This window comes from Cryptotermes secundus, unplaced genomic scaffold (genome assembly GCF_002891405.2).
Source record: "Cryptotermes secundus unplaced genomic scaffold, Csec_1.0 scaffold743, whole genome shotgun sequence".
Taxonomy (NCBI): domain Eukaryota; kingdom Metazoa; phylum Arthropoda; class Insecta; order Blattodea; family Kalotermitidae; genus Cryptotermes; species Cryptotermes secundus.
This window is the reverse complement of record NW_019745093.1, coordinates 465,256-487,647: the sequence shown is the minus strand read 5'-3', so window position 1 is coordinate 487,647 and position 22,392 is coordinate 465,256. Positions and strand designations below refer to the sequence as shown.

General features: G+C 43.1%; 1 protein-coding gene across 1 annotated transcript; it reads left to right on the top strand.

Moving 5' to 3' along the window:
* The first annotated feature begins 5,185 nt into the window (after nt 1-5,185).
* Nucleotides 5,186-22,057, top strand: LOC111874958 (endochitinase). The gene is made up of 11 exons (XM_023870852.2): nt 5,186-5,287; nt 7,276-7,352; nt 7,842-8,011; nt 10,448-10,613; nt 12,270-12,492; nt 13,403-13,526; nt 14,977-15,174; nt 15,694-15,772; nt 16,923-17,134; nt 19,425-19,685; nt 21,774-22,057. The coding sequence occupies exons 2-11, from the start codon at nt 7,286-7,288 to the stop codon at nt 21,903-21,905; spliced, it is 1,632 nt and encodes a 543-aa protein (XP_023726620.1). The 5' UTR covers nt 5,186-5,287; nt 7,276-7,285; the 3' UTR covers nt 21,906-22,057.
* Nucleotides 22,058-22,392: the final 335 nt, after the last annotated feature.

The following is a 22,392-nucleotide window of genomic DNA, read 5'->3' as shown; positions in this document are numbered from 1 at the left end:
CGCCGAAACGTTAAGCTATTTTCAAACTAGACGGCGTTACAGACAAGAATACCGTGCTAGACATAAAAATTATTTAATCCATTAGAAACAGCTCTACAGGTGCGCTTGAGAGTGATGTCATCGAGCGGGTTGGCAAGACACTCCGGCTGTTCTGAGCATTGCTGTGGTTTTCTTTAATTCCGCCAGGCAAATATCGGTAAAATACGTCAAATAGGCCACGATCACTTCTTTCGAAATCCTTTACAGTTCATCGTTCGGGGAAGAGATGAATGCGGTATTTTGAATTTTTTTAATATACGAAATAAATATTTACTGCTATAAGAAATCTAAAATAGACCAAAAACAACTGGAGAATGTGAAATGTTTTAAATATTTGGGTAGCTTGTTAACAGATGATGGAAGGTGTACTAGTGAAATTAAATCCAGGATTGCCATGGCAAAAGCTGCATTTAGCAAGAAGAAGAATCTTTTTACCAGCAAATTGGACTTAAATTTGAGGAAGAAACTAGTGAAATGCTACATTTGGAGCATAGCTCTGTATGGGGCTGAAACATGGACACTTAGGGCAGTAGATCAGAAACATCTGGAAAGTTTCGAAATGTGGTGTTGGAGAAGAATGGAGAAGATCAGTTGGACCGATTATGTGAGAAATGAAGAAGTGTTAATTAGAGTCAGTGAGCAGAGGAATATCCTACATGAAATAAGAAAACGGAAGGCTAATTGGATTGGTCATGTTTTATGCAGAAACTGCCTTCTAAAAGAAGTTATCGAAGGAAAGATAGAGGGGCGGATAGAAATGACAAGAAGACGAGGAAGAAGACGTAAGAAGATGCTGGATGACCTTGGGGACAGAAGAGGATACTGTCATTTGAAGGAGAAAGCTCTAGATCGCATTAAGTGGAGGAATTGTTTTGAAAGAGACTGTGGACCTGTCGTCTTGACAGATTACTGATGATGATGATGATGATGATGATAAGAAATCACCTGAAACAATTATCTTATGTTGGTGTCGAGAAATCCGTTACTACATTGTCTCAGATGTTTAAACAGACATTGATATAATATAAATACAATATTATGGGCAGATATTCACGATAGCTCCGTGGGCCGAATCCGGCCCGTGGTCCGTAGTTTGCGAACCACTGCTTGGCTGCAGAATCCCGGAGTAGGACCTGTTCCTTCAAAGATGAGTGGGAGATCATACCTGCTGGCCATACACGGCACAGCCACCTGGACAACGTAGAAGCGCTCAACTGGGAACAGCTTGACAGAAATGTTTACCGACGCCTCAAACAGTGGAATGTTGTTTCAAACGCGACAGAAAGATAATCGAATTAGTTAAACCTAGCGGGTTGGCGTAGCGGTAACGATCGGTTCGAATTTCGGCCGCCTCACCGACAATCCTATGAGGTTTCTCGTGATTTTCTCAGTCTTCCCAGGCAAATGCTGGTACAGTACCTCAAATAGGCCACGACCAATTATTTCGAATTAATGATTCATCAATAATTCGACGCTACAGGCCTGAGAGCCTGATAAATAAACCGTAAAAAAGAAATAATTAAATATATAGAAACTTATTTCCTGCAAAAGCAGTACATGTAACTAGTTTGTTTTGCAGAACAGATGCTATATATATTAAAGTGTAAAATGGGTTCAAGGGAAAATTTTTGACGAATAAAACTGGGTTTTCAATATCAGAAACAAAGGCAAAGAAGCAATTTTTTTTTCCTTGGCACTACAGCCCCAGTGGGCCTAGGCCTACCTCCATGAACTTCTCCGTTCACTTCGGTTTTTCTAGAGCTTACACATTCGGTAGGACTCCTTGGGCGAGTGATCAGCTCGTCGCAACGCCTCTACCTGTAACCAAACATCCATGCCCTGAGTGGGATTCGAACACACGATCCCGGCTTCCGATCGAGCGAAGACAGTGCATGCCTTAGACCGCTCGGCTACCATAAAGAACCAATTACATCCACAAAATATAATAGAATTCAACATCAAATGTATTATTGTTGTTTTTTGTTTAACGACGATATCAACATTTCATACATCGAAAGATACGATAATTTGTGAATGACTCGGAAGAGATTTGGAAGGTGTCGGTCGTGAGCTAATATGAGATAATATGCCCAGCCTTTACCCCGAAGGACGGCTGAAAACCACAAAACCGTCCGTCTGAATAACAGGTGTGCTGGCCGAGACCTGAACCGAGCATCTCCTCAATGCAAGCCCAAAGCGATACCGTTACGCTAACCTGCTCATTGGTTATCATTATAACCACATAAACTACAATAAAAAAGGTAAAGTTAATCCTGTAACAGGCCGTGGAGGCCCATAGGGTTGTGAGACGTCGAGACTTTCACATTTTTTAGACAATCGGCTCACAGATGGCGGCGATGGTGTCAACCTTACGCTCCGGCCGCCCTTTACCCCCAGGAAGATTCCTGGTACTCATTTATATTAGAGGCTGAGTCGACCCCTGGGCCATAGTGAGGCTGGAAGGATAAGGTCAATTGAAAAATCCAGTGTCATCGAGAATCGAACGAGCGACCTTCCTGGTTGTAGCATAACGCCGCAATCAACTACGCTACGGTGTGCCCCATCCCCAGAAAATAAATTAGGAAACTATTCTATCTGTATTTCGGTAAATATTATTTATATTAAAATATTGAAAATAAAGCATCTACATCCCAAAGATTAAGCATTAACCTGTTCCGACCTCGTTTATGACTTTCATTCTGTTCCCGTCATTTCACATATCTTTTGCTGTACACCTTATAAGTCACAGCTTGTTTAGAAATGGGGTTCCATCCGTTCTTTGGTCGCGGTCCTTCTATTTCTATCTTTTTCTTTGGGGGGGGGGTCAACGAGAAAGTCCTGAGTTGATCCTATACCTTAATATCTTATTCAATTTTCTGCAACCCTTCACAGATAATAAGATTTCTTCCCAGCAGCCTCTACCTCGTCCATACTAATCTTCATAGTCCAACAGAATTCTTATGTCTCAATGTTCTGTACACATTTTATACGATGGACGGACTATACACCTACAGGAACAAATTCATTGGACGCTCAAAGTCACGCAGAATGAACCAGCCCATCTTACAGAGGTACGGGAAGGATCAAAAGGTCAAAACCACGACGTTAATGAAGGTGATGATTTGTTTCAAGTAAAGGGGTATATTTAAATTTGGGCCTCGTGTAAACCAAGGACACGCTGTTTTCTTTTCTCTGCATGGAAAACAAGCAGAAATAACGCGAATCCCTTGGCAGCTGTCATCACGCCCACCCTGCAGTGTCGGCCAAATGGGCCGTGAAATTCCTAACTACACATTCAGCAGATGCACAGACGATTTATGTGTCTCGTTTATTCCGGTATGGCACAAAATAACTGCAAATCAATGCGAGCTAAAGCTACCTTGTGCGTAACCATTTAATGCTCAGTGATTATTACTCGCACCAAAACTTCCATTCTGTCCACGCAATGCTCCATATAGTCCTCACAATAGACGGCATTAACCGACCGGCTTTGTAGCGGAGACGTAATGTGTTTCCTGTGAGGTACGGACTGAATTGCTATATATTCTGCCCACATAGTGTATCTGTATGTTCCGTATGGTTCTCACAATAAACAGCGGCTGTTTCCCTAAAGAGCATTAACCGGTTGGGCTCTGTAGCGGAGATGTAATGTGTTTCCTGTGAGGTACGGATTGAATTCTTATATATTTAAAAGACGATTTGCCTGTGTAGAGGCGGGTTCCAATACCTCCATTCTAGCCCTGCGAGTGGCAGGAGGCGACGAAAAGGGAACTTGGCCACCTTGTTCCTAGGGGATGTGAATATGGGGACCTGGCCCTCCAGGTTGGAGGAGTCTCGAATCTGAGACACTAAAATATGGTCGAATCCCGCGTAACTCGGACCCGAGAATGACTGCGTTGGCGAGGCCCAGCAGAAATTGTAAACGACAGACATATCCTCTCGTGAGAGTGGGCACTCCACGCCAACAAATCCGCAACCGTCTGACAGTAACAAAAATCTGGTCTTGGCCCCAAATGGGGGTTGGACAGGAAGACAGGCTGGCTGATAGGCTCTAAAGTGTTAATTAAGCAACATGCTATGAAGACGTATAGGCGGAGTGGAGGTTCATCTCCACTCATTTTAACCTCGGCACTAGGTGCAGGTGAGGGGCCAGATTCACACCCAGACCGCTTTATCAGCGAGGTAAGGGCCCCAGGTACCGATTGGCTACGAGATTCGGTGAACCCCAGGGCGGGTCTAAATGCTGTGGAGACAAATCTCTGGCCTTGAGGACAATCGAACCCCGATTCCTTGGAAGTCCAGCCCGTAGCTCATCGTGAAACCGACTGAGCTGTAAGCAGCATAGAATTTAGGATATTAATAGATCACTTCGGCGTTGGTTTCCCACCACGGAGTCCCGGGTTCATTCGCAAATGATTTGAGATTAGATTCGTGATGAGAGAAGTGGCACTGGAGTAAGGTTTTCTGCAAGTTTCTTCGGGTTCCCCCTTCTAATCACCATTCCACCATTACTCCACGCTCGTCTGTTTCTCTGTCGTCTTATTTAACAAAGCCGTCAGGATGTCATGCTATATAGCGTCGAATGGTAGGATGATACACGATGAATCGAAGGGACTTGGAATGAAGCGGGCATGGCTTAATAGAAGTAATATTCTTGCATATGTCTGAAATCATGAAAAATCTCGGTTAGCACAGTAGATGTCCCTAGATTCAAACCGCGCACATCCCGAATACGATTCTACAGCGTCACCGCCACGGGAACCCGCTCTATGCGGCATATTCTCTAAAGCTGAAATCATATACGAATTTCTAGACGCCCAAACGTAAGGACAAGGCCGATTACCTTCGGAAATACTTACACAGCCTACATAAGTAACTCTTGCTGACGTGTGGGTCTTGATTCGTCAATAAACCTCCCTTGACACTCAGCTCTCTGCTTATCTTAATACCCTCACAGCTAATGACTTTGAGTATCCGCCTGGCAAGCAAACCGCGCAGGCAGACCTCGACACAATGGGGCGTTATCACCGTCAAACAATATTCCATCTTCCTTGACGCTGAGCTATCTTGCGCAGGCAGTGGAGGGGTAACAGCGGTGTGTGACGTAAGGTCAATAACTCTCATATTGGATGCATCACGGGTGTTCCTCCCCTCCCCCTCACGCCTATTCACCGACTTAAGGACGATAGGGAAATTTGGAGGCTGCAGTTGATCAGTTGAATTTGTGGCGACGTGAAGAACAGACGAGGTAAGAACTGAGTTCGTTGCTAGAGTCAAAGAAGACCCTTGAGAATTGCTTTAACTTCTTAAATATTCTAATTTTACAAATGCTCCTTGGCCTTAGGACATCACAGATGGACATTAATGGCCTGAAGACTGAATTTCCTCTAAATAAGAAAGGAATTCGTACCTCGCAGGAAACACGTTACGTCTCCGCTACAAAGACCAATCCGGTTAATCGCAATCCCTGTTTACTGTGAGAACCATACGAAATACACGAACTCATTCTATGTGGGCAAATTTCAGAGTTTTAGCATATTAAAGCAGATGGTACACATAGTAACCAGTGGGCTTTAAAGGGCTACGTGTGGCTTAAACTTCTGGGACTGGGCCGCATCTAGTGCCGAGAGGTTTCTAACGTTTCGGCAGACCTTTTACTTGCCATTTTCAGGGTTAATGCGGGTGTCGGAGGTGAAACTGTGATTTGACGAACATGGAAGCAGGACGCTAACGAAGTAGGAGCAAGACGGTTGGTGAAAAGATAAGATAAAATTATTCTTGCGCTCAGGTGGCCATGAGGTGTGGAGGGCCAAGAGGCGGTGGAGAAATTTTTCTCTTTCTTTTGTCTCTTTCCATGTAGACAAGAGAAAGAGTTCAGTGCTTGTTGGGTGAAGATGGTTTAGTGTTGAGTTTGGGGAAATTATGGGGGGGTAAGTACAGCTATCCCTGTAACAGGCCGTGGAGGCCCATAGGGTTGTGAGACGTCGATGCTCCCACATTTTCTAGACAATTGGCTCACAGATGGCGGTGAGGTTGTCAGCCTTACGTGCCGGCCGCCTTTTAAGCCTCAGGAAAACTCCTGCTGCTCATTTCTGTCAGAGGCTGTGTCGACCCCAGGGCCATAGTGCGGCTGGAAGAATTAGGTCAATTGAAAAATCCACCTCATCGGGACTCGAACCCGCGGTCTTCCGGCCTGTAGCACAGTACCTCAACCAACTACGCTAGCTCCGCTCGCTGGTTCGGTAATTCCGACGTATTCCGAAACCCTTGCGGATAGGTGGCTGTCCGTTCGAACAATGTACACCTTGCCATAGGTTGGAAAGCCCTCGACACTACACGCGGGCCAGTTGTTGTTCAATTAACAACGGCACTGTCCTAACACTAGTCCGGTTTTGATATCAGGACTGTGACAAAGATGTAGTTAATATTTTAATTGCCACATGAAGGATGGTAGGCTGAAGAGGACGCAAGTCAGAGAAGTGCATACAAAGTTTTGGTAATGAAACCTGAGGGAAATAGACAAGTAGTCAGACATTGACGTAGATGGAAGGGTAATATTAAAATTAATGTTAAGAGATAGGACTGGAGGGTGTGCAATGGATGCATCTGGCTGTGGATAGGGACCAGTGGCGGGCTGTTGTGAACATAGTAATGAACAATCACGTTCCATACAAGCAGTTTAATTTATTGAGTAGCTGAGCGACTAATAGCTTCTCAAGAAGGGCTCGGCTGCACGGAGCTACTTAGTTATTACGTCAGATTGCTATTACTGTGACGAAAGACGCGGTGTCTCGGAAAAAAAAAACTAATTTCAACTATTTCCTAATCCACTCCATGAACCAGAGCCCTTCTTGACAAGCTGACGCTCGCTCAGTTAGTAAATGTGTTTCGCTTTCTACTTTCATTTCATTACCTTAATCGATTTATAGAAATTATTCCTTAAAAGCAGTTTGGCATTCTCAGTGACAAGAATATTAAAACTAGTCTTCTGGGATATTATTGGACGTGTTACCAACGTTTCGGAGCAACCTACAGCCTCTTACTGTATGCTAGGATTGCAAGGTCCAACAATTACTTCGCTACTGAAAAAGTAACAATATTTTCCCACAGGCCTGTCCCTTGTTCGTCCGTCGCGTAATTGCCCGCTTCCAGTTTTTGGAATGAAACATCTTCCACTATACATAAATGGAAGGTCCAACATGTCACATGAAATTAATAAGTTTCTTTTCTATTTAGGTCCATAACAATGAAGACGTTCGACGTTCTCTTGTTTTGTGGAGTTGTGCTTCTGTCCGTGATCCTCTCAACCTCAGGTAAGTACGCGGCCTTGACTTCAGTGGGATTCTCATTACGGGAGGAACCAAGGGATCTGCCACACATCGCTCGGGTGTGGTGAGGTAACGCTATCCCTGTAACAGGCCATAGGGTTGTGAAACGTCGAGACCCCCATATTTTCTCTAGACAACAGGCTCACAGATGGAGGTAAGGTTCTCAGCCTTACGCGCCGGCCGCCCTTTACCCCCAGGAAGATTCCTGGATTTTTTAATTGACCTAATCCTTCCAGCCGCACTATAGCCCTGGCGTCGACTCAACCTCTAGAGTACCAGGAATCTTCCTGGGGGTAGACGGCGGCCGGCACGTAAGGCTGACAACCTTACGCCATCTGTGAGTCGATTGTCTAGAAAATACTGGAGCTTCCAAGTCCTGTTACAGGGACAGCTTTACTGAAAGCGTCCTTGAATAACCCACCAATAAAATAACAAAAAAGAGTAAGATTTGCATTTACAACCGGTGATGTCCAGGAGACAAACCGTCGCGGGTGGTGTGTTACTTCAGCAACTGGGCCATCACCCGTCCAGGAGTGGGGAGCTACAAAATTGAAGACGTCCCAGCCGATCTGTGTACTCACGTGATCTACTCCTTCATCGGTGTGAGCAATGTCACGTGGGAGGTGCTGGTTATTGACCCAGAGGTGAGCGGACTCCGATCACTTCATTAGGGTAAGGATTTGAGAGGAATTTCTTACAGTCCGTGAGCGGACGTGAAAAGAAAACGATGGGCATGAAGGGCCGAGACGCGGTGGCCACAGGGGCGAACGGATCTTTCACGTTTTGAACAGCGTTCGTTTCCTGCCTTAACAGCAAACACACTCAACGAAGATACGGGTGGATATTGTAGATAAAGTTTATCTGTACTTCTGTTCATCATCGCTGTATAGTCAGTTACAATAGAACTTGTTGCAACTACGTTAAATTAATATTCCTGGCGTGTTTCGACACTAATATTGTAATCCTCGAGTGAACATACTTATTAATGCAAAATAAAGTAACTGAGGTTATTCTTCATGATTGTACATAACCATAAATTATTAAAATTCCCATCAAAGAGCCTTACATATAAAATAGCATCTCACAAACACCGTACAATAAATTCCTCTGTGAAATCCAGAGAACCAAGTACGTTCAGAGTGATCAAATCAAGGAGAATGAGATGGGCAGGGCATATAGCATGAATGGGGGAGAAGATGAATGAACACAGGATATAGGTCGAAAAGTCAGAAGGAAAGAGACCACCGGGAAAACCAAGACGAAGACCAAGACCAAGACAACATTAAAATGGATCTTAGAGATATAGAATGGGATGGATCGATCTGGCTCACGATAGGGACGAGTGGAGGGCTCTTGTGAACACGGTAATGAACCTCCGGGTTCCATAAAATGCTGAGAAGTTCTCGAGTAGCTGCACAATGGGCGGCGTATCAAGAAGGGCTCACCTCCGTGAGTGAGTGAGTGAGTGAGTGAGTGAGTGTAATCACAATATCCTTGTAAAACAATGTATGGCTGTTGACATCTTGAACAGACCATATAGATGTTCAATAAGAAGATTAATTAAACTTCAAGCTAAAACAAATAAGATAAAAAATGTTGCTGATAAATATAATAATTATATCGTTTTAATATATCCGTGAACACAACAATCAAATAACTCACTTCCACTTTCGTGTCGACTGTGTTCATTTAACTTACGTTACAGTTACGTGACATGTTTCGACAACCACAGAACCATCATCAGAGGATGAAATATAATAAATTCATAAAATATTGAATCATAATTGTTATGGATCTATATTACAAATGTTGTGCACATTATAAAATGTCGATTTGATTGTTGTGTTCACGGATATATAAAAAAACATATATTCATACATACAAGATGATGCAGTCCCTGAAGAAATATAATAATTAATTTCTCTGGTGTTACTGTGATTTTATATCGAAGACAAAAAGGGTCGAAGAAAGCGTAGGTCCTATCCTTTAATCTGTGAAAGATTACAGAATGGAAATGTTCATACACTTCATACACAGTGTTTCAGTGTCTATAAAATTCTCCACATTAAAACAAACCGCCCAAGCCGTCTACGATTTGAAAACTGGAAGCACACATACACACTGCGCAGACTGCTGTCGCGTTTGTCCTTGGAAACGCAACTGAAACGCAGAGCGATGCGTTCCAGTGCGGATGACCTTGAAAACGCAGCGCAGTTACAATTGCGTCTGTAAGATACTTCCATCCGGCTACACGTTTATATCCGTGTGTCGCTCTTCCCACGCCATTTTTACGCTCACTCACGGCCGCAAAATAATGCTCTTGTGGTCTTGTCCTTAACGAACATATAAGAATGTTACTAGTCACTGATTGATAACGGCCTACGTCCACCTTCCAATCGATGTCGCTAATGGTTTATGTGGTAAATATAGGGCGTCTCACGAAGTGTTTACTCATTTCAAATAATACAGAGATTCTAAATTTGTCATAAACTTTTAAAACAAGAAATTTTGAGAAAAAAAAATGCTCACTCATAAAGCCTACTTTCCTACTACATATATTTATAGTCCTTCACTAAAAGATAACTCTGAAGATGGTAACTGCAATATCTGACGAAACTTTGAAAACCCTTCAACATTCTATGCGGCTACCAGGGACAATCCTAGCTCAACTACAGCCCTGGCAGTTTCTAAAGAAACACAAAATGTAATTAATACTAAAACTAATTAAGCACAACGCCATGAAGGCGTGTGGAGGAGTGGATGTACAGACCCACGTTTTCTTGAGCTCGGCACTAGTTGGAGTTTGGTGGTCAGCTTAACGCTTAACCCCGAGAAAGAGCCCCCGATACCCATTGGATAGGAGGCTGGGTGGGCCCCAGAGCCGGTCCGGACGACATGGAGAAGTGAAAATTCATGCCCCCACTAGGACTCGAACTCCAAGCTCTAGGTCGTCCAGCCCGTAGCCAGTCGCTGTATCGACTGCGCTATAAAGAAATACAATACCAAGAAAATACACTTTACCATTACTTGTCTTAATCACTTGTACCGAAAAATTCTTTTTCCAACTGTTCCTGTTCCAGATCGACTTGACAATGACCGGCTTTGCCAATTTCACCGCGCTCAAGAAAAGGATCCCCGGGCTGAAGACGGAAGTCGCCGTTGGAGGGTGGGGAGAGGGCGGAAGGAAATACTCCGGCCTGGTATCCGTGAAGGAAAGACGAGACAGTTTCATTGCCAGTGTTGTGGGTAAGACAACGTGAACCATTCAAGGAGAAATGCCTGTCCTGTCGAGGTTAACCAATATTTGTCCGTGCCAAGGCGGTTACCCACTGTCTTCTCAATTCGAAGCCCCAGGTTCAATCCCGGATAAGGTGAATGAAGAGACACTGTACCAGATTTTTCTCAGTTCCTTCCTTTACCCTACTAATCACCATTACATTACTGCGCCAAATTGATCTATAACCGTCCCCTGAGGTCTACGATAACCCTGATCAGGCAGCACATTATCATATCCTCGGCCTTTAAGTTGGGGGCTTCATCTTTGACTCATCACTTGACGGAGTTAATATTTGACGTATACGTGGAAAACCCACGGTATGGAGTAAGACCGAAGCATTCTATGATGAAACACTTTCTTAGAGATTCCTAATAGCTGTGTATTTCGTAAAGACAAGAGTTACACGCAGATGCGTAACATCCTGTCACTCAAGATACCACTAATTATGGAAGCGAGTGACCACACAGACCAAGCAAGAAATGCCCCACGAACACGTAACCACTTGAGATGACGTCTTCACGACAGGGAAACCGAACAGGTTGGCACAACGGTAAAACTACAGACTCGCATTCAAAACATGCTCGGTTCAAATCTCGGGCCAGACATACGCTATTCTGGTGACTTTCATGTTTTCCTTCAGTCCCTCCACGCAAATGCCAGGATATATACTGGATTGAGCCTCCTTTCAAATCCTTCCCAATTCATCGGTCATCCTACAAGTCTACGCCATATAACCCATATATTAACCAACTCCAAGGGCCTGACTCCCTCTTAAGTTGCCAACAGTTGCTCAGCTGGCCAGCAAGTTCCCTCCCTTTTTTTTTTCGAAAACCCAGAGTTCATAACCGTGTTCACAGTCGCCCGCCACCTGTCCCTATCCTTAGCCAGATGAATCCAGTCCGCACCGACCATATTTCTTTAAGACCCAGCCCCGCGAAGCAATCTCATCCTTTCAGGTTTTCGTATAAGACTTGGTATTCTTTCCTCTCATGCATGCCATATCACCCGCCCATCTCATCCTTCTTAACTTCATCATTCTAATATTTGGCGAGGGGTACAAGTTATGAAGCTCCTCAATCCCAAGAGGTTAAAATATTGTCACAGACGGGGTTTGGATTGGTGACCCGATTTGTTGACCACTTCTACTCAAAACTTGTAACTACAAGTAAATATGACCGCCTCACTGGTTTACACACTATAAAGAACACTGTAACTACAACACACACAAAGTCTTCTGTCTTCACTGGTCGTTTCCTAGTAATAGATCCTAACAATGTGCTCTGCTAACGCCATTACCGGTTGGCGAATATCCGACAACTCGCTCATGCTCCAACTGCCTCACTCTCAGGCTGACGGCCAACTCTCACCAACCTCCTAGTCTTCTCTTCACTGACTAACTGCAGCGCTCACCTTGTGCCGTTTGTAACATCTTGGTACGGACCGCGCAGAAAACACCGCTCTTAATTGTTGTAGTTAAATAGTTTCCGTGGGAACATGTTTGTTTGCGAAGGCGTTACTCGGTAAAGGAACTTGTATATTTAGTTATTTCACGGTGGTTGCCTGGCAACGGGTCTAGACGCTACAGTACCCTCAGCACTGAACAATAACGCATTCTTGTAATACAGATTTCATGGAGCAGTATGGATTTGACGGATTCGACCTCGACTGGGAATATCCTGGAGCTGCCGATCGTGGAGGCAGCTATTCCGACAAAAATAACTTCTTCTACTTCGTCGAAGAGTTACGGAGAGCTTTCGACAGCAAGGGCAAGGGTTGGGAGATCACAATGGCTGTGCCGCTTGCCAAGTTCAGGCTGCAAGAAGGCTACCACGTTCCTGAACTCTGCGAGTGAGTATACTCAATTCTTCGCTGCACTGCTCGTTTACATTATTAAGGTGGGCGTGGGGCGTAGAAGTGGTCAAATGCAAATGTGCCGAGAAGACTGGGGTAAGGGCAACGCTCTAGACTTACGTATAGATGGCGCTCGGTTCAAATCTTGGCAGACACGCCCGAACTAAGCTCACTCACGTTCTCGTAGCTTCTCACAGCCACGACCACTTCCTTCCAAATTATTTCAAATTCATCATTCATCGATTATCCTATCATTCGCTGTAATACAGTCCAGCTGCAGACAGCGCAGAAAAATGGATCATCACGAGCGCTTATACCTTGAAGATGGAAGCAGAGAGTTTGTTTCACACTGGTAACCATCCACCAACCNATGTTGATAATACGAAGAATGTGACATTGTGTTTTAAATGTTAAATTTTAGACCGAGTTCAGTGTGGCAGCAACGTTAAGAGTATACACCTGATGATGGCCGATAGAGGCCGAAACATGTAGTGTAGAAAGAACAAGATCAGAGACATATAATATATATTGTTTGCACTTGGGACGGAATTTGTGTCATTTATACGTAAATATATTCTACATAAGAATTCAGTCCGTACCTCACAGGAAACATTACGTCTCCGCTACAGAGCCCAACCGGTTAATGCTGTTTAGGGAAACAGTCGCTGTTTACTGTGAGAACCACACGGAACACACAGATACACTGCATGGGCAGAATATATAGCAATTCAGTCCGTACCTCACAGGAAACACATTACGTCTCCCCTACAGAACCCAACCGGTTAATGCTGTTTAGGGAAACAGTCACTGTTTACTGTGAGAACCATACGGAACATACAGATACACTGTGTGGGCAGAATGCAGAGCTATTTTAATACTGAAGTGGATGGTATATATTTACTTGCAGACTGGTGGATGCTATCCACGTCATGGCATACGATTTGAGAGGGAACTGGGCTGGGTTCGCGGACGTGCACAGTCCTTTGTACAAGAGACCGACGGACCAATGGTCATACGAGACTTTGAACGTGGTAAGTAGAACTGTCCGCAATACACATACAATTGTGTGTATGCCGGTGTCAAAGGAGAAAATTTTGCCTGTTACATCTTCGCTAACACGGTGTCACGGACATCGCTACGGGGAAGAAGGGAAACTAGCTATCTGCCATCCCTCCCCCCTTTGATTTTCGAAAAATAAATAAGAATTGACGAAAATACGTAAATATAGACATTAGTAATAATGAAAATTACAAGTAATCCTATACATAATTATTCATCTATCCTGCATGTCCTAGCGCCATCATTAAAATCGTCTTAAACAGATTAAATGTACGATTCTAACCAAACTTTATCGATGCACCTCTTGGAAAATAATTTTCTGAAGCGTCTATGCACAAAGCCCAATTGAACTTTGAAGGTGGAGCAGTTAAAAAGAAACTTCTTAAAACATACGTAACTTCATTACAGTAAATCCTTGCTAATCCGGATTAATTTCAGCGGGGGGGTTAATCTGGATTAGTGAAGCAAACGATAGCCCTAGAAAACAAAAAAAGAACTTAGAACAGAAATAAATGGAAAATTGAATGATGTAAGCAGTGCTGAGGAAAATAAATAACAAAATATCACTGTAGAGTCTTTATTTAAAAACTATAAAAAGACAATACATTGATTCATAGATAGAAGACTCGGAAGTTGTGCTTGGCTTTTAATGTAATAAGGCAGGTTTGAAGAAACTGTCAAGTTTTGTGTGAACAGACAAGTGACTCATCTGCCTTCCTAAATGTCAAGTGCCTTTTACTGTATGAACTCAACTGTGAACAGCGTTTTTCATATTTCGATCCGAATTAACTGTAACCGGATTAGCGAGGGTTTATTGTAATATTATGAAACATAAAAGAGAGCTGTATTTATACCGGTAAATCAAATCTGACACAACAGCATTATGCGTTAAGTGGTCCTGCTATCTAGAGGAAAATTTTCCGGCAGGCGTGGACTAGAAACTACAAGCAATTACAGCGCCATCGCTAATCTCAACAATCCACAAATCACCACACCATCCGCTAAGCCTTTTCCAGCTTGCTATGTCTTTACCAGTCGTTCCCTGGCAACGGCTTCTAACAATGGAAATTCTTCAGCTACACGGCATCATATTCTATCTTCACAGACTCCCGTGTAGAACTCAGCTCTCTGTGAACTGAACTATCAATTTAATTATAGCGCCAATTCTTCCCAGCATCCCTTGCAGAGTCCAACTGAACTGGTTGCCCCAATTCTCTTCTTTTATACTCCTCAGAGCGGACCGTGTAGACAACACCGTTTCTCCCGTTACATGCGTAACCGTTGCAGCGGGAACGTGTTTATCGAGCCGTTGCGTAACACCGTTGTATATCCGCCTACTGCATAGCAACGGCTGTACACGCCGTGAGACCTTCATATCCTGAACTAATTTTTAAAGTGCTGTGTTCTAACACTGCCGCACAGAATGACGGACTTCAGCTGTGGGTGAACATGGGCTGCCCGCCGGACAAGCTTGTGGTTGGAATCCCGTTCTACGGCCGCACCTTCACGCTGAGCCAGGGTACCAGCAACTACAACATCGGCACTTACATCAACAAAGAGGCCGGCGGGGGTGCTCCAGGTCCCTACACACAAGCCGCCGGGTTCCTGGCTTACTATGAGGTATCATTTCCGTTACCAGTAGCTCAGGGAGGCACGAGGTGGCGTAGTTCGTTGAGTCACTATGCTACAAGCCGGAAGCTAGCGGGTTCAATTCCCGATGAGGTCTTTGGATTTTTCGATTGACCTAATTCTTCCAGCCCTGATGTCGACTCAGCTTCTAAGAGAAATGAGTACCAGGAATCTTCCTGGGGGTAAAGGGCGGCCGCCTCCTAAGGCTGACCTCACCGCCATCTGTGAGCCAATGTGAAAGCCTCGATGTCTCACAACCCTATGGGCCTCCACGTCCTGTTACAGGGATAGCTTTACTTTTTACGACGTTCGTATTGTATCAAAGGAAAGCAGTCAATCATCCCTTCCCAGAGCTTCTTGTTTATATAGGGGAATGCAATCTTGGAACACAATTTTGTCAACTAATTCAGATAATCACTCATTGCTTTGAGGTTATGCAGTCCGCCTCTTGTGGCTATGTATTAATTTCACAACTGCAAGTAAAATCCAAACTCTGATGTTTTCTTACAGATCTGCGAGTATCTGCAAGACGATCCTGATTGGGTGAAGAAGTTTGATGACATTGGGAAGTGTCCTTATTCTTACAAAGGTACGTACTTTTTGTGGTGCATTTCATGATGCTGTCAGTATGGTCGAATGGTAGAGGGAAATGAAGAAAGATTAATTGGTAAGGATTTGGAACAAACCGATTGTGGCTCAACGGAGGTACTGCCCGGGCATTTACCTGGAGGCATTGAGGAAAACCATGAGAAGCCTGTCAGTATAACAGTGTTCTGGCCCATATTTAAGCCCACAGTTTTGCAGACAAACTAAAATAAGCAAAGTATTTTTAAATCGTAACTGAGCCTTCTTTTATGGCTACAGTAATTGCTACAAACTATTACTATGAAGTGTAAAGTGAGGTCGCATTTACGTGAATTTCAAATACAGCAAACCCTAGCAAATGCTGGTTAATTGGTGGGGCGGGGGCTGAGGTCGTCCGGATTAGTGAAGCAAAAGGTAGCCCCAAAAAACAAAAAACATAGAACACAAATAAATGAAAAATGTAATGATATAAACAGTTCCGATGAAAAAAAAAATAACAAAATATCACTATAGAGCCTTTAAATTCAAATGGTTCATATGGTTTACCAGATCAGCAAAAGTGCTAATTTCCAAAGCCACTTGGTATCTGACAAAAGTGGTTCGTGATGGTTTTTCTCGGTAAGAAATACTTGTATACCAATTTCATTCCTGAGCTGAAAGAAGCGCGAAATAACCTTTCCACAGCTAAGCCATCGAACTGCAGTAGAATATGTCAGGTCAATAAGCTCGGAATCACATTTACCAGTACTCAATGGAAAATTAGTTCAATTGGCGCATTTCTGCACAATTCTTTCGCGGGCCGGATAAAATCACATCGCGGGCCGCATGCGGCCCGCGGGCCGTAGTTTGGATACCCTTGCTCTAGACTATCGGATAACAGGTGACGGTGAGGTTGTCAGCGTTACGCCCCGGCCGCTATTTATCCCCAGGAAGATTCCTGGTACTCATTTCTGTTAGAGGCTGAGTCGACCCTAGGGCCATATTGTAGCTGGAAGGATTAAATTGAAAATTCGAACGACTTCATCGGGAATCGAACCCACAACCTTCTGGCTTGTAGCATAGAGCCTCAACCAACTACGCTACCGCGTGCTCCCATCCCGCCCACACAAGACAGTATTGTTCATAAACATAAATCGTTACGCATCTCAATTCAGGAACCCAGTGGGTTGGCTACGAGGACGCAACCAGCGTGCAGATAAAGATGGACTTCATCAAGGAGAAAGGTTACCTCGGAGCCATGACTTGGGCGATAGACATGGACGATTTCCAAGGCCTCTGTGGTCCGAAGAACCCACTCATTACCATTCTGCACGACAACATGAAAGACTACATCGTCCCCACACCGCACGTCTCAACTACACCCCGCGTAAGTACACCTCCACATACAGGTAAAGTTGCTCCAGACGTATGGGGGAGTTGAGGTACAGTGCCATCATTCTTGTCCTGTACACTAGATGGAGTCAGGTGGTCAGCTTCACGCCCTGGCCGCTTTACCCCCGGGGAAACCGTCCCCGGCACCCATTGGATAGGATGGTTGGGCCCCAGAGCCTTTCTAGACGTTATGCAGAAGAGAAAAATATACTGTCCTTGCCGGGAATCGAACCCCGGCCGTCTCACCCGTAGCCCGTCACTATACCGACTGAGCAGATAAATTAACTAAACGTAGCAAGGTCCTTCTCGAGAAGCTAATAGCTTCTAAATCACTTAAGAACTTCCATCTCTTTTACAGAACCCAAAGTTTCATTACCGTCTTCACAAAAGCCTCCCAGTGGGTCCCTGTCCTTAACTGAACTCATCAACTCCATATCCTTAAATTTTATTTTAATGATCAATTCTAACTATTTCCTCCCATTTATGTCCAGGTCTCTAAAGTGGGTTCTTTCTTTTAGTTTTTCGTACGAAGACTTCCTATTTACCCATTTTTTACCTATTGGAGTAAAAACAGAAGACAAACCATGTCCTCCATACTGTAGTACACAACATTTCTAAAGGCGTTCTTTGCAGTTTACTAAGCTTACTTTCAGAATGTCTATAAAATTCGCTTCATTGTTTAAGACAAACATGAAATAGTCAATATGTGCCCTTAAGTGGGATTTACTGCGGGTCCATATGAGCGAAAATCGCAATTATTCAACGAACGTTATTGAAAGCATTCCAAAATGGTTTTAGTTCCTGATACGAACATCACAGACGGACAAACATAACCTCCACAAATAGTTTTCTTTTTATTTTGTAAACTAAACTAATAATATGAATAAATGTGTTTGTTGAAAAGCCATAGATTATACTGTAACTCTCACTGTACATACATACACATACACATACAGACTACAACCTTGTCCTCATGGAACGAAGCAGAGCCATCAACATGTAACTCGGGAATTCCCCCCACTACAATTGTGTTAGAGGCACTCTGCAACATTTCAACGGAAATTCTGATATTTTAACAGACCCATAATATCTATGTAAAGCATCTCTGAAGCCATGTCACACCTTGAGCAAGCCACCTTGCGGAAGAAGAGTTCCGTGTCTCCAATGAGATCTCTGGTCTGGCGGTTCTGGTTCCTATCATACATTGAAAATAGAATTTGGAAATCTTCTAATGACGAAGTAACGACTACGTCACTATCTGATGACGCACATTCAACTATGTTCTAGACGGAGCTTAGTTCGATAAGCAGTAATTCATTCCAGACAGTAAAATTAAGTTTACTGAAGAAAACTGCGTTCAACAACACAATTCACCGATCTCGAGCTTATGAATATTTACGTCACATTAATTTATATCATTAATTACTTTATTCATAATTACTATGAATTTCTATTAACCGCAGAGGAATCTACGGTAGCACGAAGTACTGTCCTCTTAAGATGTGACCACGTAGTCTAGTAAATTTCAAGGAGGATGAGGTGGGCAGGACATGTAGCACGAATGGCGGAAGAGGAATGCATATAGGATATTGGTGGGAAAGCCAGAAGGAAAGAGACCACTGGGAAGACCAAGGTGTAGGTGGGTGGACAATATTAAAATGGATCATAGAGATAGGATGGGATGGTATTGATTGAATTGATCTGGCTCAGGATAGGGACGAGTGGAGAGCTCTTGTGAACATGGTAATGAACCTTCGGGTTCCATAAAACGCTAGGAAATTCTTGAGTAGCTGCAGATTTGGCGGCTCCTCAAGAAGGGCTCAGCTTCATAAGTAAATAAGTAAGTCTGGTAAATCTGTATCAGAATTTCTTAGGAAACTTCTGTCTCCATCTTCAGGGTACAGCAGTTTACTCTGAGGATTTGGGGCAGCATGTTCGTCCAAACCATAGATAATTACAAGCAGTATATAAGACTGACTAAGCCGGTCACGGTAGCCGAGCGGTCTAAAGCATGAACTGCCTTCGCTCGCTCAGAAGCCGGGATCGTAGGTTCGAATCCAATTGAAGGCATGGATGTTTAGTGTGTGTATGCATTTATTCTGTGTTTGGGTTGTCCTTGTGACGGGCTGATCACTCATCCAAGGAATCCTGCCCTCTGTGAAAAATGATTACGGAACTGAATAAGAGGCCTGGGCCCTGAATGCGCTGGAAGAGCCACTGCGAAAAAAAAAAAAAAAAACATATGAGACTAAACAGCAAGCATCATGTTAATTTCTTATTTGCAGCCGGAGTGGGATAGGCCACCAAGCACTACACCATCTGGAGGAGCAACACCAAAATCCTCCACTTCCTCCGTTACTACTGCCACCACAGCAAGTGCTCCTACTGCTATTACAACAGCTGCCACAATCAGCACAACAGAATCCACTACTGCATCACCCATCACACAAACTGTGAACCCAGAAACCCCTGCGGCATCCTCTAGCCCTGCGGAGGAACCCGACTGTACGAATGCTGACTACCTGCCGGCTGTTGACTGCCAGAAGGTAAAGAACCGACCAAAGAAATAAGCCCTTTTAAATATGACTAAATATTTTTGTGCTTATTTTATTAATATTTTTATTACATATTGATCAATATAAAACTCCATGACATCTTATACAATTATTTTTTATTTATTTCTGATTAAATGAACACACAGCATATTGTATTTTCTGAAGTATAGCAAAGATTTTTGTACTTAATATTTTATTAAAAGTATATAAAACACTAAAACGAGTTCACATTTAACGATCTGTATAACTTCCAGCCCTTCTGTTAATAAACGTTCATATAATGAGAATTTACACTTCCTACTAATACAGATCATTATTTTCATCCTGTTCCATTAATATGGCTTCATGCTAACCCTTTAAATCACAGGGGTAACAATATATACCATCTTAATAAAATTCCAAAATTTTCCCACACGATGTATTTGTGTATTTTGTGTGAATATAGCAAAAACCAACTATTATTTCCGAACAGCATTAAATGGTTGTCTTTATAATCGAAATGTAGTGTTTCCTGCGAGGTATGAGCTGAATCTATAAACGATATTTAGATTAAACTCGCACTCTAACCCAGCGAACGCAGTCTATATGTTTAGACGTGATAAAAGAGATAACAGAATTATATAAATAATTTTATAACATTGTTCGCATCTTCTGACTGGCTAAAAAACTATGGGAAACTATTCATGTTGGGGCCAGTATTGATGCTTCTTGGCAGTTATACCGACAACTGAAGCTGGAATGCAGATAACTTCTGCTGTTTCTGTTACTTTAAGGGGTTATTCAGATCACACAAACTATATTCACGATTTCCTGGCCTCTAAACCCAATTCAATTGAGCTTGGTTGTCGATATTTATTTCTTTCAATCAAGTTCATGCTATATGAAACAAATGTAATTAATAAAATAAGATGTTACCATTCAAATGTATGTGAATAACAATACAAAATAAAAATTAAATTCACAATTTCGAGGATAGATATTGCTGTTATTCACTTCAGAAACTGTTGCTGCTTCATCCACTTAACTAGACACTGAAGCTTGGCTGGTCAAACTTATCCAATTCAGTGGCACGTCTCACATCTAAATTCCTCATGAAATTTGGCATGTGCTCCACACATTCTCCATAGATTGCTCCATATGTGAACCGCCTACAGAAAACCTTTGGCCCTTTCAGCTCTAAGCCTGCTTCTCAAACTTATTCCCATTTATACATTTTAATGTGTTTCTTCTTTCTCTTCATTTCGTTCCTAATCTTCCTCCTCCACTTTGTGGCTGTTCTGTCCCGAATGCTCCTTTCTCATACATTTCTTTCTTCTCCCCCTTGTTTTTAATCTCTTTCTTTCCTATATCATCTCATTTTACTCTGCTGTTACTACTGCTACTGAAAGTAAAGTAAAGGTATCCCTGTAACAGGCCGTGAAGGCCCATAGGTTTGTGAGATGTCAAGGCTCCCACATTTTCTAGACAATCGGTTCACAGATGGCGGTGAGGTTGTCAGCCTTACACCCCGACCGCCCTTTACCCCCAGGAAGATTCCTGGTACTCATTTCTGTTAGAGGCTGAGTCAATCCCAGGGCCACAGTGAGGCTGGAAGGATAAGATCAATTGAAAAATACAATAACCTCATTGGGAATTGAACCCGCGACCTTGCGCCTTGTAGCATAGTGCCTCACAGTTACGAAATTCAACTACATTTAGGTAGGCCATTTCGGGAACCCAGAGGAAGGGGAACATCCGTTGTTGGAAGCCGCTACCAAGCAATGGCTAGCGAAAGCTGTAACAGACTGAAAAGATCCAGTGTGTCAAATAGTGATATGTGAAGTGTGTAGAACATTGAGAGCACAATCCTTACTTAACCCCTTTATTTGTCTCTTGTACGTCTTTCTTCTAAGTCCCTTCATATTACTATTCTTAAGCGTACCTTTCGAAAGAGAACCTAATTGTGAGGCGAATTTGGAGCATCGTACCGCAAAGTAAGATGTGTCACGAATGTGTGTTTACCCAGCATCTAAACCATTATCATACAGCATTAAAAACAAGAGCAATAAAGTAAAGCCTTGTGAATCTATCCTGTTTCAGTTTTATCAGTGTGTATTTGGAAAAGTGCTCCAACTCTCATGCCAATCTGGAACTGTGTGGAATCAGGAAAAGAAGGTCTGTGATTGGCCTGTAAACTCTGCTCGAGCTGAGTGCCAAACGAGTCGGAAATAAGTACAACATTGCAACATGTGCGATTTAAATGACTCAAAACATCGTAAATAAACCAATGTACAAATATGTTTCGAGTGAACCGTATAAATGGCCATATAGATAAGAATATGTATATATGCTTTATTAAAAATATGATAATAGCAAGTGCAAACTTTCCTGCTTTATGATATGTCATTTTTCAACAAAGATACAGCAATTTTCACTCCTCAGAATTCCCAAATGAAGATCATGTATATCTACAAACACAGGAGTGGTAAGCTACACTAACAGCACCCGTGAACCATTCTTCACCATAAAATCACGTCTCAGACTGTAAAGTTGTCCCCACCCCATTGACATACGGGAGAGTGAAGGTACAGCTCCACACATTCTTAACCTCTGGAATATGTAGAGGTTAGTGGTTAACTTCACGCTCTGGGTGGGTGCCAGAGACATCCTGGACACGGTGATGGAGAGAAAAGTCTCTGATCCCTGCCAGGAACAGGAC

What these genes read in the sequence shown, in the direction of transcription:
- LOC111874958 (XM_023870852.2), top strand. Translation starts at nt 7,286, where the DNA reads ATGAAGACGTTCGACGTTCTCTTGTTTTGTGGAGTTGTGCTTCTGTCC. An exon ending in CGTGATCCTCTCAACCTCAG is followed by an intron (nt 7,353 to 7,841) that starts GTAAGTACGCGG and finishes GGTGATGTCCAG; the next exon opens with GAGACAAACCGTCGCGGGTG. An exon ending in CACGTTCCTGAACTCTGCGA is followed by an intron (nt 12,493 to 13,402) that starts GTGAGTATACTC and finishes ATTTACTTGCAG; the next exon opens with ACTGGTGGATGCTATCCACG.